Source organism: Prionailurus bengalensis, chromosome D2 (assembly GCF_016509475.1).
Source record: "Prionailurus bengalensis isolate Pbe53 chromosome D2, Fcat_Pben_1.1_paternal_pri, whole genome shotgun sequence".
Taxonomy (NCBI): domain Eukaryota; kingdom Metazoa; phylum Chordata; class Mammalia; order Carnivora; family Felidae; genus Prionailurus; species Prionailurus bengalensis.
In genome coordinates this window covers 58,448,596-58,464,637 of record NC_057351.1, presented here as the reverse complement: position 1 = coordinate 58,464,637, position 16,042 = coordinate 58,448,596, and the positions used below count along the sequence as shown (strand labels likewise).

Below are 16,042 nucleotides of genomic sequence, written 5' to 3'. Positions count from 1 at the left end.
TATCAGTTCTAGCAGACTTTTTGTGGAGTCTATCGGGTTTTCCATGTATAGTGTCATGTCATATGCAAAAAGTGAAAGCTTGACCTCATCTTTGCCGATTTTGACGCCTTTGATTTCATTTTGTTGTCTGATTGCTGATGCTAGAACTTCCAACACTATGTTAAACAACAGCGGTGAGAGTGGACATTCCTGTCATGTTCCTGATCTCAGGGGGAAAGCTCTCAGTTTTTCCCCATTGAGGATGATATTAGCTGTGGGCTTTTCATAAATGGCTTTTATGTTTAAGTATGTTCCTTCTATCCCGACTTTCTCAAGGGTTTTTATTAAGAAAGGATGCTGAATTTTGTCAAATGCTTTTTCTGCATCGATTGACAGGATCATATGGTTCTTATCTTTTCTTTTATTAATGTGATGTATCACATTGAGTGATTTGTGAATATTGAACCAGCTCTGCAGCCCAGGAATGAATCCCACTTGATCATGGTGGATAATTTTTTTTTATATGCTGTTGAATTCAATTTGCTAGTATCTTGTTGACCATTTTTGCATCCATATTCATCAGAGATATTGGCCTGTAGTTCTCTTTTTTTGCTGGGTCTCTGTCTGGTTTGGGAATCAAAGTAAGCTGGCTTCATAGAATAAGTCTGGAAGTTTTCCTTCCCTTTCTATTTTTTGGAACAGCTTGAGAAGGATAGCTATTATCTCTACTTTAAATGTCTGGCAGAATTCCCCAGGGAAGCCATCTGGTCCTGGACTCTTATTTGTTGGGAGACTTTTGATAACTGATTCAATTTCGTCACTGGTTATAGGCCTGTTCAAATTTTCTGTTTCTTCCTGTTTGAGTTTTGGAAGTGTGTGGGTGCTTAGGAATTTGTCCATTTCTTCCAGGTTGTCCAGTTTGTTGGCATATAATTTTTCATAGTATTCCCTGATAATTGCTTGTATTTCTGAGGAATTGGTTGTAATAATTCCATTTTCATTCATGATTTTTATCTATTTGGGTCCTCTCCCTTTACTTTTTGAGAAGCCTGGCTAGAGGTTTATCAATTTTATTTTTTTAAAAAACCAACTCTTGGTTTCATTGATCTGCTCTACTGTTTTTTTAGACTCTTTATTGTTTATTTCTGCTCTGATCTTTATTATTTCTCTTCTTCTGCTGGATTTAGGCTGTCTTTGTTGTTCTGCTTCTATTTCCTTTAGGTGTGCTGTTAGATTTTATATTTGGGATTTTTCTTGTTTCTTGAGATAGGCCTGGATTGCAATGTATTTTCCTCTCAGGACTGCCTTCACTGCATCCCAAAGCATTTGGATTGTTGTATTTTCATTTTCATTTGTTTCCATATATTTTTTTAATTTCTTCTCTAATTGCCTGGTTGACCCATTCATTCTTTAGTAGGATGTTCTTTAACCTGCATGCTTTTGGAGGTTTTCCAGACTTTGTCCTATGGTTGGTTTCAAGTTTCATAGCATTGTGGTCTGAAAATGTGCATGGTATGATCTCAATTCTTTTATACTTATGAAGGGCTGTTTTGTGATCCAGTATGTGATCTATCTTGGAGAATGTTCCATGTGCCTTGAGAAGAAAGTATATTCTGTTGCTTTGGGATGCAGAGTTCTAAATATATCTATCAAGTCCATCTGATCCAATATATCATTCAGGGCCCTTGTTTCTTTATTTATTCTCTGTCTAGATGTTCTGTCTATTGTTGTAAATGGAGTATTTAAGTCTCCTGCAGTTACCACATTCTTATCAATAAGGTTGCTTATTGGTTTCTCTTTCCTAGGGAACAGCGTGCCATTGATCTGTATAAGCAGTTAAAGCACAGACCTTCAGGTAAGACACTTTTATCACTGTACACAGGCATTTTAGGAAACCAGTATAAACTTAACAAATCCAGGGGATTGGATTTTAAATTTTTTTTTTTCTCCGTTTTTATTTATTTTTGGGACAGAGAGAGAGCATGAACGGGGGAGGGGCAGAGAGAGAGGGAGACACAGAATCAGAAACAGGCTCCAGGCTCCGAGCTGTCAGCCCAGAGCCTGACGCGGGGCTCGAACTCACGGACCGCGAGATCGTGACCTGGCTGATGTCGGACGCTTAACCGACTGCGCCACCCAGGTGCCCCGGGGGATTGGATTTTAAACAAGCTGCAGGATAAATTCTAGTTTTGGTATTGCTATAGATATGTTTATGGTATAGCATATGGGATTTAAGGGATTAGGAAGGCAAAGCAACAAGGAAAACAAAAATTTTTAAAGGGAAGTGAAAGGAAGGAATGAAAGAAAAAAAGGAACTCAAAGAAGGGTAAAAGGAAGCAAGAAAATGTGTGGAAAGATGGAAAAAATAAGTGCTGCTTAAGATTAGAGAGGTTGGAAAGAATTTGATATGGCGGGTTCAGGTGTGAAATGATCAGCAGAAGGCCCATGTGCTAGGCCAAAGTAGGTATACCTTGAAAATGATGCCTTCATCTGCACCTCACTACTGCTTATTACACTGGCAAAACAATTCGTGTTGAACAGCTGCTGAATACAGAGCATGATCTATTGGCAAGAGCATTGGAGTGATAACTGGAAGGCTTGAATTCCAGATTGGGCACTTTACTGACAACATACCTAATTTTCTTGTGTCTCATATTCCTCTTCTACAAAATGGGGCTGAAACCTAGCTTTCCTAACTCAGTGAATGTGTATAGTGATATATTCGAGAGACTGTTTATGATAATGCCTTGGAAAGTATAAAGTATGTATCTGCAAGAACTGAAAAGGTGAATCCTGTGCCCTAATTCGCTACATATACCTAAATTACAAATATATAAGTAAAATAAAAGATATGTTTTATACTTTAAAATTTATAAACATGCAAATTAATATACATATGAAATTCTATTTTAACAAATAACATGATGTCCTTTACATTGCTTTTTAGTGGTTCGGAATTTGTTCAGTTTATTTCTACAGACATTTTTGAGGTATATATAAGATACATACCTAACCCTGCCTGGGGGTCAGGGGTAGTTAGAGGTGGTTTCCTGTAGGAGATGACATCTGAGATGAGCCTTAAAGGATAAGTAGCAATAGCTAAGTGAAAGGAGATGGACTCTTGTATATACAAATATAATCAATAAAGACATGTACGTGTAATACTTAGCATGTTTGAAGAAATGCAGTGGCTGGATTGTAGAGTTTCAGGAGAGAAAGGCTGAATCAGATGTGGCTAGATCATAAAGGATCTGGTATGTTATGGTAATGAGTTTGGATTTCATCGTGATGGCAAAGAGAAACCTTAAAAAGTTTTATAGTAGGAGAATGGCATGATCAGAAGCATTTTGGAAATACTGCTCTGGTAGTATTTCACATAATGGATTAAAATGTGTCTACACTGGAGACCAGCATTGGTTATGAGGCTATTGAAATAATCATAACTCAGTATAGAGTGGGCCATGAGCTAAGGTAGAGAGCCTGAGCTGTAGAGGCTGGGTGAGAGGAGGGTAAGGGCAAGAGAGACATTTAGGAGGTAGAACTGATAGTGTTGGGTGATGGATTGAATATGGGTGGCTGGAGCTGGAGTAGGGAGTCATGATGCCTCTCAAGATTCTATGGCAGCTAGGTACATGGTCAGCAGGACCACTTGCTATAATGGGAAGTATAGAATGGATGATGGTCTTGATGGGAAAAGAAGATGAATTCATTTTTGTACATGTTGATGTTAGGGTGTCAGTTGGATATTCAAGTAGAGATGTCTAATAAACAGTATTAAATAGATATATATGTAGGTATGTATATATAAATACACACACATACACACACACCCATATATATGTATATGGATTTAGTAAACAAGTTGGGGATAGATATGTAGCCATTTAAGAGTAATCAGCCATAGGAGTAGAGTAATTATCCTGAAAAAGTAGGTTGAGTATCCTCAAGGATGGAATCCCAGGGAATACCAACATTCAAGAAATGGCTAAAAGGAGGAGAGCCTCCAAAGGTGACTGAGAAATGACCAGAATATGTAGGAGGAATGATATGATAGGAACAGGACAGAGAGAGTTTCAAAAAGAAAGTGTTCATTAGGGTGAAATACTACAGAGGGTGTGGGTAATAAAAATGAAGATGAATATATTCGTTCAGCTTACCAATTTGGACATCATTGTTGATCTTGACAAAATATGGCCTTTTGGGAACAGAAATCTGATTATAGAAGGGTGAGGAAGGAATGAGACAGGAAGAAATAGAGAAGCCAGTCAGTCTAGACCAGCAGTTCTCAATGTCTGGTTCATGAACCACTGAGGACTCCTGAAACCTTTTCAGGGAGTCAATGAGGTCAAAACTAGTTTCATAACACTAAGACATTATTTGCCTTTTTCACTATGTTGACATTTTCACTGATGCTACAAAAGCATTGGTGGGTAAATGGTTTACTCCTTACTTAGCATTAATCAAGGCACTAGTACCATCTATGCAGGTGGTCATTATACTTTTCACCACTATGCATTCATAGTTTAAAAAAAAAAAAGTTTCATTTAAGTGTGTCCTTGATAAAATACTAAGAATTTTATTTAAATCTCAACCCTTGGGTATATGTCTTTTAAATATTCTGTGTGATGAAACAGGAAGTACTCCTAAAGTGCTTCTGCTACATACTAAAGTCTGATATTTTTCTTAAAGCCACTGTGGCAGCATTTTCTCAAAAATTAATGAAGCATGACCACCACTTTAAGGGAAAAAGCCAACAATGTTAGTTGTCTGTAATAAAATTCCATATTTCATGCAAAAAATTCAAATTTAGGAAAACTGGTACCCATCAACTGAAATTTGTCAGCTTCTCAATACCTTAACTTTTTTGATGAGATCAGTGGTGAGATTAAAAAAACTTGCAGGAAGGTAAAATAAGGCCAGTTTTCTCACTAAAAGTTTTTGGAAAATAGTTTTTAATAAAAATATGTTAATAGGTAACAAGTTTGTTGTTATTCTTAAGTAAGTAAATAAATACTTAAACTTCTTAGTTTAGGGGTGCCTGGGTGGCTCAGTTGGTTAAGCGGCTGATGCTTGATTTTGGCTCAGGTCATAATTTCACGGTTCTTGAGTTCAAGCCCTGAGTCGGGCTCTGTGCTCACTGCGCAGAGCCTGCTTCCGATCCTCTGTCTCCCTCTTTCTGGCTGTCTCCACTTGGGCGCACGCATGCTTTCTTTCTTCCCCCAGAATAAACAAATGTTAAACAAACAAACAAACTTCTTAGTAAAGGGCCCCTGAACAGGGGCTGGTCCCTGAACAAGCTTGAGAGGCTGACTCCAGAGAATAGTGGGAGCAATTAGGCTTGCTACCACTGAGGGTGAGTGTGGATACCCACACTTTTGTGAGTGTAGGGGTTGGAAGGTTGAGAGTCTTACTGCCTTGTGGCCTCCCATCCTAAAGTAAGTGGGGTTAACTGTTAACAGAAGTGATGGGGTTAACAGAAGAGGTGATGAGGGCATAGATTTAAGGACTATGCTAATGATTTTTAAAAGCTGGTATGTGCAATGGGAGATGTTGCTGATCCATAACATTTATCAAGAATGCAGAGCAGAAAAAAAAAAGAATCCAGAGCAGAAGTGAAAACCTGTGAATCAATAGTGACCACAGAGGAGATGGTAGTATAATATTTTTGTTGCTGGTGTTTAGTGGTATGGCTGCAGGAACTGATAGAGCAGATGGTTAGACTGATCCAGGGTTAGGATTTTGCTCAGAAGAGGACAAAAAAGTTCAAGGTATTGACAGAAAGTGATTTAAGTGATGGAAGTTGTGGTTAGAATAAAGTATTGAAGTTTAAGATTTCCAATAGAATAAGTCTAATTCTTTTTTTCCCCCCTTTAATCAATATTCATTACTTCTAGTCTTCTGACCAATGAATTGGGTATTGCAGGTAAAGACATACAAAATTCCATCCATTGGCTCAAATTAACTTCCATAGTAAGTGATAACATTTGTTTGAATTATTTTTTTTAAAGATTTTATTTTTTTTAAGGGTGTTTTTATTTTGAGAGAGAGAGAGAGAGAGAGAGAGAGAGAGAGAGAGAGAGAGAGTACAAGTGAGCAGGGGAGGGGCAGAGAAAAAGAAAGAGAATCCCAAGCATGCTCCATACTTGGGACAGAGCCAGAGGTAGGGCTGGATCCCACAACTTTGAGATCATGACCTGAGCTGATATCAAGAGTGGACACTTAACCGACTGAGCTACTCAGGCACCCGCCCCTGGATTATTTTTATAAAAACTTTGCAGTAGTCCTGTCAGCATATTAATGTATCATAGAGCCAGAAATAAACTTGCTATCCAGGTTGCTTCTTTGAATTGATCATTACCTTGAGAACAAACTAGTTGTAACAAGTTTTATCTCTTATTGGGGTTTATATAATCATACTTGATACGTGGTCTCTAGTGTCTTCTCTGGCTTAGAGTTGATTTGAGACTCTAGTTCAGCTGAAAATGGTAAAAAACAACTTTCTTCATTCTGTATGTTGGAGAAAGTTAATGTTCTGTGGTCTCTGACCATCTAAGAGAGCTAGTACAATGGGGAAGCTGTCCTGGTCTACAGGATTTAGGAAGGAGTGCTGTTGGGAGAGAAGCCTGTTTGGAGCCCCTGTGTCTGGTTGTTGGCAAGGGAGAGACAAACAGGGACGTGTGTGTGTGTGGAATAAACTTGAGCTATGGGGGAGATCTTTGCAGTGATAACAAAGGATGTTGAACTTTTTAAAAAACCTTCTTTGATACCCCTTTCATAGTAAAATGTGGGTAACAGTAGTAGCCATCTCCCAGGACTCCTGTGAGGGTTAAATGAGAAAACTGAGTTGGTAATAACAAATAATATTTTTGCATTTGAGATTAATTATGGTCCAAGGAAATACTAGCATGATCTATGAGCAGTCTTCCGGTTTTTCAAAACTTTAAATACCACTTCTGAAAGATAACAATTAATGCTTTTGTTGTTGTTGTTGTTGTTGTTGCTGTTTTAATTGGGGTACCATCTCCTATAAACTGTAGACCTCACTGTGTCCACACAGCCATTTTCTTTGAGAACATTTGTCAGCTGGCAGTTTAAGATGTCATACTACCCTCAAACTGAACTGTCAGGCGTCTATAGGTCCTTTTATTAGTGCATCATATTTGGCTTAAGTCAGTCCGCTTTTTTTCAAAGTTTTCATGGGCTGTAAACAGATAAACATGAAATCCCAAGCAACCTAGTTGGGTCAAGGGTCTCCTTTTCAACCAGTGGAAGTTTGATGTATTGTCCTGCTGTTTCTAAATAAGTGATGTTAATTATCCAAGAAAAATTGATCTCTTGGCCAGAAAATTGCATTTGTATCTGGGGTTTGGGTTAATATGGGTTAAAGGGAACTAAACATATTCTTATTTTTTTTCCAATATATGAAATTTATTGTCAAATTGGTTTCCATACAACACCCAGTGCTCATCCCAAAAGATGCCCTCTTCAATACCCATCACCCAACCTCCCCTCCCTCCCACTCCCTATCAACCCCTCAGTTTGTTCTCAGTAACATATTCTTCTCAAAACAGACAACTAAGGTTTGTTGAAGATACAGTGATAAATTTATATATGCTTTTTTGTTTGTTTTATTTTTGAGAGAGAGTGTGTGAGTGGGGAGGAGCTGAGAGAGAGGGGGACAGAGGATCCCAAGCAGGCTCTGTGCTGACAGCAGTGAGCCAGCCCTGTGCCGGGCTCCAACTCACAAGCCACAAGATCATGATTTGACCCGAAGTTGGATGCTCAACCGACTGAGCCACCCAGGAGCCCCTGTATATGCTTTATACAGACACAAATACACATACTTTGTGTTTAGATACATAATTATTTATATATTATAATCTTAAATTTTTAATCCAGTTTTAAATTTAAATAGAGATGCTTATTAATTAAAATTAGTTTCAGATTTTTAGGATTTTTTTGTTTGGAGGCTGATATGTTCATGCAGAAGAGAGGTTATACCTACTGACTGAGATCTTTTATAGATCACTCCTACAGCGACAGCACAGAAATGGTGAAGATCATTGTACATACTGTTCAGAGTCAGGACCGGGTTCTCAAGGAGCTGTTTGGTCATCTGAGGTAGAAAAATTGTTTTATTTCCTACTGAAAAGCCAGGGTACTTGTATCATGTTCCTTTAAAGTGTAATATCCCTTTTTGGTAAATACACTAGACCCAGGAAGGTATCTGGCAATACCTTGGGTAACTGGACCATAGCTGTGTGCATTTAGGTGTCCTGTTTGTGTGTATTGCTTTGGAGATCAGTCACGAAATCTGATGTGGACTGTGATTCATTTCCCCAGCTGGGTGTGGGAGTATGGTGTCTTGTGGGGGAAGGGGATGTATAATTGTCTGACAGTGATTTCATCTCTCCAGCAAGTTATTGGGCTGTAAGCAGAAGATTATTGATCTACTGCCCAAGGTGGAAGTGGCCCTCAGTAACATCAAAGAAGCTGACAATACTGTCATGTTTATGCAGGGAAAGAGGCAGAAAGAAATATGGCATCTCCTTAAAATTGCCTGTGTAAGTAACTTTTAATGAATTATTTAACATGACATTGATTTGCTGGTATTCCCTGCAAAAAGGATTTTTTATCAGCATGATCTGATCTGGGTCTTTTTAGACGTGTGGATTTTGTGTTAGGTTGATGTTCATGTTCTTTGCTTGGTGTCTGACTGGCAATTCAGATGGGGATTTCATGATCATCCTTCATTATTTCTCTCCTCTGCAGTCTCATATTTACGCCTTCTAGCCCTAGACTACTGGGGTATCCCAACCTAATTTGGGGGTAGATGTGCCTGACCAGTTAATAAAAGTAATCCTTTGTTCAACTGGTTTTTGTTTTTGTTTTTGTTTTCTCCAACTAAAAGTGGAATGAGAAGGGGTAGCTACATTTGGTTTTAGTCAGTGAAGAAAGGGGTCAATATAAAGGTGGGGAATAGTTTTGTACAGAAATACTCTGGTTGTACATATAGTGGTAGAAGTGTAAATCTTAGGAATATTATAGGAAATTGTATGAATCAATGGAGGTGCTTGCCTATAATCTTTTTATTTACTTTTTTCCCCTTCAGACACAGAGTTCTGCCCGGTCCCTTGTAGGATCCAGTCTAGAAGGTGCAATAACCCCTCAGGCATCAGCATGGCTTCCCCCAACTTCAGCAGAACGTGAACATCCCCTGTCATGCGTGGTAACTCCTCAAGATGGGTGGGTTCACTTTGCAACAATAGATAGTTATCAAGTGCAGTGGTAGGAATGAGGCAGGAGAACGTAATGGTTAAAGCATATCTTTAGTGCCTTATAGACCAGGGTTGAATCTTGACTATCCCTTTGTAATAACCTTGTGCAATTAACTTGATTCTTTTTTTTTTTTTTTTTAAATGTTTACTTTTGAGAGAGAGCCAGTGTATGAGCAGGTGAGGGGCAGAGAGAGAGGGAGACAGAATCTGAAGCAGCCTCCAGGCTCTGAGCTGTCAGCACAGAGCCTGACGCGGGGCTCGAACTTGTGAATCATGAGATCATGACCTTAGCCGAAGTCGGATGCTCAACTGACTGAGCCACCCACGTGCCCCAATTAACTTTGTTCTTTTAATGTGCACACTTCCTCACCTATAAAATGGGAACTGCTGTGAAAATTCAATTAGATGATGTATGAAAGACCTTGGGAAGTAAATACTCAGTAAATGTTATTTATTGAGCTCAATCCAAGTTCTAAGTTCTTTCTCTGTAACTGGCTTATGAATTCTTTTACCCAAACTATTTCTTCCTTAACCATTTATCTCTGAGAAATTATGGTCTTTTGTATTTGTATTTATCATTTTCAGGTCCTTGATCACCACCCCTCTAATGAATTACTGAGTTTACTCTGTTTTATAACTTAGTATTTCTAAAATCAGACTTTTCAATGCCTTAAATCAGTTTTGCAAATAAGAACTCAAGTTTGAAATCCTGTATTTTCTTTTATTAATTCCTGCTCTTCTGCTAAAAGCTGAATGACTATCCATTTCTGTTATTTTTCTCAGCATAAGATGTGCCGTATCCAGAGCCAGTGGCTCTTTGCTAGCTTGTGTATTGTCACTTTTCTCACAACTCATGGAGACCTCTACAGCAGCACCAGCATTACCTGGAAACTCTGCCCATAATTAGTTTTGCAGAAGTGCAGCCATGTTACATCCCTGCTCAGGAGGTCATGCAGTTGCACATTCTGTACTCTACTTTTATGAGAGAAAAGCACATGGCAGGAAGGAAAGCTGATACCAGGTATTTTATGTTTTTAAAGAAAGCAAGTTGCAGGGTATATCTTGGGGGTCATTAGAGATTTGGCCCAATGCAGTACATCCAGCTGCAGCATAGGCTATAATTTGATTGACTTTAGGAAATACTCCATTAAACAGAGTTTAAGCAAATAAAATGTAATACATTCCTAACCTTTTTGCTTTCGTTAAAGGCATTTAGGTTTGTTAGGGGATGCTAATGGTTGCAAATGTCACCTCTATATAGGTAATTTCTAATTTGAGGTTGTGGTTGTTAGCAAAAGCATGTCAGACAGGAGTTTTAAATATATTTTCCAGTAGGAATACATTATAAAGTAAAATTGATTTCAGTTTTAATGTACACATAGTACTTAACCGCCAAGGATTGGGATCTGCAGGCCTCAGTTTTTTCATCTGTTGAACACGAGCTAAATTAGAATTTAGTTCTAAGCTTATAGTGGCTATCATCCTTGGCCTAGAACTGGTTCTAGTAAGGTAGAGACTGAGGGTTGGTAAAAGGTGAGGATAGAGGCCATACAGAAGACGAAAGTGGGCAAGGTGGAAACCAGAATCAGGATTTCCTTCAAATATAAATTTCCAGAGATACTTGTCGGTTCTGGGCATTTCCCCTGTGACACTGTTCTGCTATCCTCAGGAATCAGCTTGCTTGTTTTCTTTTTCATTGCTGTCACCTGTAGTTTCCAACCACCGTTTTCACATTCCTTGATCTTTTGTATCTTCACCCCTACATTTGTGTTTCTGAAGTAGGCATACTGATGTTTTCACTGCTTGTAAGGAAAAGGAAATTTCCAGAAACAAAAAGAGATTTTTTCATCTGTCTGTGCTGCAGTTATCTCCCCACCCCCTAGTTACTGTTTTCGGGGGGGGGGGGGGTGGAAAGGTTGTATGTAATCACCACTTATATTTCAGAGGGAAGTCAGATTGGATGTACAGTAGACTTCTTATCATTAGAGCTGGGCAGAGGCAACAGCTTGGATTAACAAATAGGACTGAAGACTGTAGGAAGCAGCTGCATTGGGGTGCTGGGTTGCAGGGTTGCAGGAAAGCCAGTGATCACCCTGACCCTGAAGACCAGAAGGTAGAGGAAGTTCATATGCTCCTTTGAATTTGAAAAGGCTTTGTTTTTTCATCATACAGGGAGACTGTAGCACAAATGATAGAAGAAAATTTGAACTGTCTTGGCCATTTAAGCACTATTATTCATGAAGCAAATGAGGAACAGGGCAGTAGTATGATGGTAAGTTTTATATGGATATGGGTGTGTGTTTTAGGTTTGTTGGATGCAGCGAGCTTTAAACTTTCCATGTGAGCCCTATCTGGCATTTGGGATTCACGTGGGGAATTGAAGAAAGAGAGCATTTGAGGAATATCCTTGACCTCAAATCCCTCTTCTCTTACTCATGGGTATACTAGCATTGTGTCAGCACTAATCTTCAACAGTAGCATATTTGGTCAAATTAAATGAAGGGTGAACATTTTTTTTGCAATGTGACCACTGAAATTGAATGGTTTGTACCTTTTTGCTTCAGCACTCAATTTTCTCTAATAAGATGGAGCAGGATTTGTACTATAAATCAAATCTAGTAACCACTGTGTGCAAAATGAATGATGTTAATATAGCTGTAATTAATAGAAGTATTTATATTAAGATTTGGTTACTGTGAATTATTGATTTGTTAAAACTTGGAGAAACTATAATAATGTTTACTGAATTAACTTTACTACATTTAGTCTCAAGGTCAACTCTTTGTATATCCTCTTATTAATTATTTACTTCCAATACTTATGAAAACTCTTTGAAATACTTTTTTAATTAGCAGGAAAGAAGGTAAACTAAACTCTCAACTTGTAATTTTACTTATACTTTTGATTTTTCAACTTTTTATTATAACAGGTCCAAACAGAAAACTTGCAAAAAGTAACACCCATAAACCTACCACTTATAGTCAACATCTAATTATAACTTTTTCATGCCTGGTTTTAGAATCTTGATTGGAGTTGGTTAACAGAATGACTTGCTACTTATTCACTGTCCCCAAACCTATGGAAGTTGTCGCAGCACGTGTTGGAAATTTGCTTTTCTCCCATGAATCATTCTTCAGACACCAGCAAATTGAAGAAATGACTATGATCAGAAAATATGCATGATTTTACAAGGACAGTATTTTCACTTTGGGTAATTTTAATCTCTGAAGAGACAGAATCTTAAACGTTAGTGGACTTGTTTAAATACAATAGCTATTTAAGCACAGCAATCCATTTGTTTTCAAACTTGATAAAACGTTTAACTGACTAAAAACATCTTTTGTCATTTAACTTTTGGGCATAAGGCCAAAAGTGTGTGTGTGTGTGTGTGTGTGTGTGTGTGTGTGTGTGTGTGTGTGTATGTGTATACATATATGACTAACATGCATTCAAGGTAAAAGTTGTTTGCCTTTGTTTCTGTGGAAGAGACTGCTCACAAGTAAAACTGTACTTCATGAAGATTAAACTCTACCTCCTTGTGTTGCATTCAAAAAATGCTCTTCCTGGCATCATAAGGAGTTAATAGTTTCATTTTTACTGCACATTTGACAGTATCCTTTTTTTCTTTTTTTTTAACGTTTATTTTTGAGAGAGTCACAGAGCATGAGCAGGGGATGGGGCAGAGAGAGAGGGAAACACAGAATCTGAAGCAGGCTCCAGGCTCTGAGCTGTCAGCACAGAGCCCTCTGCAGGGCTTGAACTCACAAACCATGAGATCATGGCCTGAGCTGATGTTGGATGCCTAACCGACTGAGCCACCCAGGGACCCCAGCATCTGTGTCTTTAATACCAGTTGATTCAAATAAATCTTGTTAAGTGTGCTATGTGTATATGTATTTAAGATGTACATTTAATAATATCAAGAAAATGCCGTTAATTTATAATATGTTTGAAAACTGTTGTTTTTTCATTTGTAAAAAATGGGTCATTTGTTTAATGAATTTTTCATGTTCTACAAATGTATAAAGATCTACACTCTCTTATCTGTAATTCCAAATATAAAGCTCTGAAAACATTTTTCATAAGCTTGGTAACAAAACTCATTTGCTTGCAAATCTAACCTGAACTGATATTGAATCTGCTTATCCCATTTAGTGTGAATATTCATTTATTTTGCTGTGGAAATAGTAACATGTTTGATTATTGGGGGCGGGGGAGCGCTGCCACAGACCCTGCTGGGTGTTTATGGAGGATGGTATATGCACTGAATTACTTTTCTAAAATCTGAAAATTTTGTAATTCTGAAACATTGGGCCCTAAGGGTTTCAGATAAAGGATTGTCCATATATCATCTGTTAAATAAATAAATTAGAAGGTCTTTTGTGTTTTTTAAAAAATGTGAAATGCTTTTATATTCTAGACAGTTTTCCACTTTGTGTATTAAATGATTTTTAAATTACTTGTAGAATCTCTATTCATTATAATCAGATTACAACAGAATGTTTGAATATGGTTTGGGAATGTGATGGTTCCATGAAGTGGAACTGAAGCACAGAATAACATTACAGGCCCTCACTGTACTTTCCTTAGGAATTAAACAGGACTTATAGTAAAAACAGCATTGGGTAGCTTCTTTTAATATAGTCTTTTCTCCCGTCACCACTCTCCATGTCTAAAAACCATACTCACTCATATCTTGCTCTATAAACTGAGGTCTTAGTCACACCATCCTCATTTTCCTAGCAGTGTCATTTTCCATCATCTACGTTTGAAATCTTGGGGCTGTCTTCTAACTTTTTAGTCATCTGGTACTACTGTTTCTCTAAATATGGAAATTGTGTCTGCTGTTTTAATAGGCAGCCTGTCCCTTGCTTCTCTAGTTCTAGGTATGTATGTGTTTATTTATTTTGTTTTTATTTATTTTGAGAGAGAGAGAGCAGGGGAGGGGCAGAAAGAGAGGGAGAGAATCCCAAGCAGGCTCTGTGCTGTGAGTGCAGAGCCTGACATAGGACTTGGAACTCATGAGCCGTGAGATCATGACCTGGACCAACATCACAAGTCAGATGCTTAATCAACTGAGCCAGTTGCCCCTATTTTATTTATTTATTTATTTACTTACTTACTTATTTATTTTAAGGAGGCTTCATACCCAGCATGGAGCCCAGTGTAGGGCTTGAATTCCCAACCATGAGATCAGGACCTCTCTTGAGCTGAGATCAAGAGGCAGACTTAACCGACTAAGTCACCCAGATACCCCTCTAGTTCTAGAAGGTTTTAATCAATGAAACATTTATTGGATACCTGTTGCTTAGAATATTGAGCTAGATGGTAAGATCAGAAACCCTTAACAAAGGCATTACAAGAATGCTTATCTGGGAGTTTGAACACTGCAAGCCATCCAAGCATTGAAATGATTATTAAAGAAATTTATTGTTTAGATGACTGCATATTTTCTAAATGTCACTGTAATAATTGATAAGAGATCTGTGTTCGGGTGTGGCCAGTTTATGGTGTGGCTGGGGTGACGTCAGGGTAGCCTGATGCATGTAATACAGGCAGGTGTTCTGACTCAGTACAGTAAATTATAGTGAGATCACTTCAGACTTGTTTCTGATGCATGGGTTGACTATTTTTTTACTGGGTCACACCTTTTCAGAGTGGAATGGCAATTGTAAATGGTATACATTTCATCTTCTAATTCCAGCAATATTACGAAAAGCTAAGAAAATCAATCCAGAAAACGGGCTGGAACAAGTTGTTTTAACTTCGTTTTGCTTTCTGGAAGTTAAAATAGCTAAGCTTTGCTAATATTATATGCCTAGAACAGACGAGGTCCCAGACATTTGTAGGTAATAAAAGTCCTATGAACAGTACAGGTAAGTACATTTATTGAAGGGAGAGGGCAGAGTGGTCTTGTTTTAATGAAGGCTTGAAATCCTATTTACCACTTCCCATTTCCACTGTTACTACCTTCGTAACCTTAGGCCTCCAGTTTCCTAACCGCTTGGCTTCTTTGCCTCCATTCTAAGCCATTTTGTAGCCATTTTGGCCCTAAAGTACTGTTTTCCCACACTTCTCTGCCCAAGGCTACAGGGCCCCAGGATCCTCATCTCCCTTGTCCCATTTTGGTCCCACTAGGCTTTGAGTTTACAGGATTACTGTCCAACCTACTTTAACATGCTACCTTTATTTCCCTTGTGTTCATCTCATTCCCATCTCTACTCTTTAACTTTGCCTTGTTTGTTTTGGGTAATATATGCACATGATCCATAACTTGAAATAACAGAAGACTGCAGTACAAAAAGAAAAGTCTTTCTGTTCTCTAGTCATTCAGCTCCCTCACCCTGAAGAAAAACTGCATGCAAGCCTTTCAAAATCTGGGCCTGGCCAAACCTGTTATACCACTCCTTTCCATCACTCGGGCTTCAAGAAAGGTGCAGTACTCTTTGAACTACCTGGATGACCCCCTTCCCCCAAACAGACACACACTCGCGTGCTTATTCTGTTTCTATTGGGATGGCCTTCATAAAGCCCTCACTGGATCAATATTCTGGCACGTTAATCGGTGCTCAGAAAAACACCTGAAGGATGAAAGATGTGGTCAGATTGAATATCTTCCTCTTCTGAACTTGTACAATACTTTTATTGCAACAGGTCTATTGCTCCTGAATTCGTGCAGGACCCGTGCCTGAGCATGTGGTTGTCACAAGGTATAAACCACAAAAGGACAAACGGAGCAGCTACCACAGAGAGCACGGGAGTGGATTTCTGCACAAGAACAAACT

The 16,042-nt window shown here is 38.4% G+C and overlaps 1 protein-coding gene across 9 annotated transcripts in view; it reads left to right on the top strand.

Moving 5' to 3' along the window:
• The window catches only part of CHUK (component of inhibitor of nuclear factor kappa B kinase complex), a 43,419-nt gene extending 29,703 nt beyond the window's left edge, over positions 1-13,716 (top strand). For 3 of the 9 annotated variants that reach the window (XM_043597243.1, XM_043597245.1, XM_043597249.1), the window contains 6 exons: positions 1,785-1,834; positions 8,004-8,100; positions 8,396-8,543; positions 9,092-9,225; positions 11,430-11,529; positions 12,277-13,716. In XM_043597243.1, coding sequence (XP_043453178.1) covers positions 1,785-1,834; positions 8,004-8,100; positions 8,396-8,543; positions 9,092-9,225; positions 11,430-11,529; positions 12,277-12,306 — 559 coding nt within the window. In that variant the 3' untranslated portion in view covers positions 12,307-13,716. Of the gene's footprint in view, positions 1-1,784; positions 1,835-8,003; positions 8,101-8,395; positions 8,544-9,091; positions 9,226-10,040; positions 10,279-11,429; positions 11,532-12,186 lie in introns of those variants that run through there. The other 6 variants (XM_043597242.1, XM_043597241.1, XM_043597248.1 and 3 more) reach the window with 4 other exon arrangements.
• Positions 13,717-16,042: the final 2,326 nt, after the last annotated feature.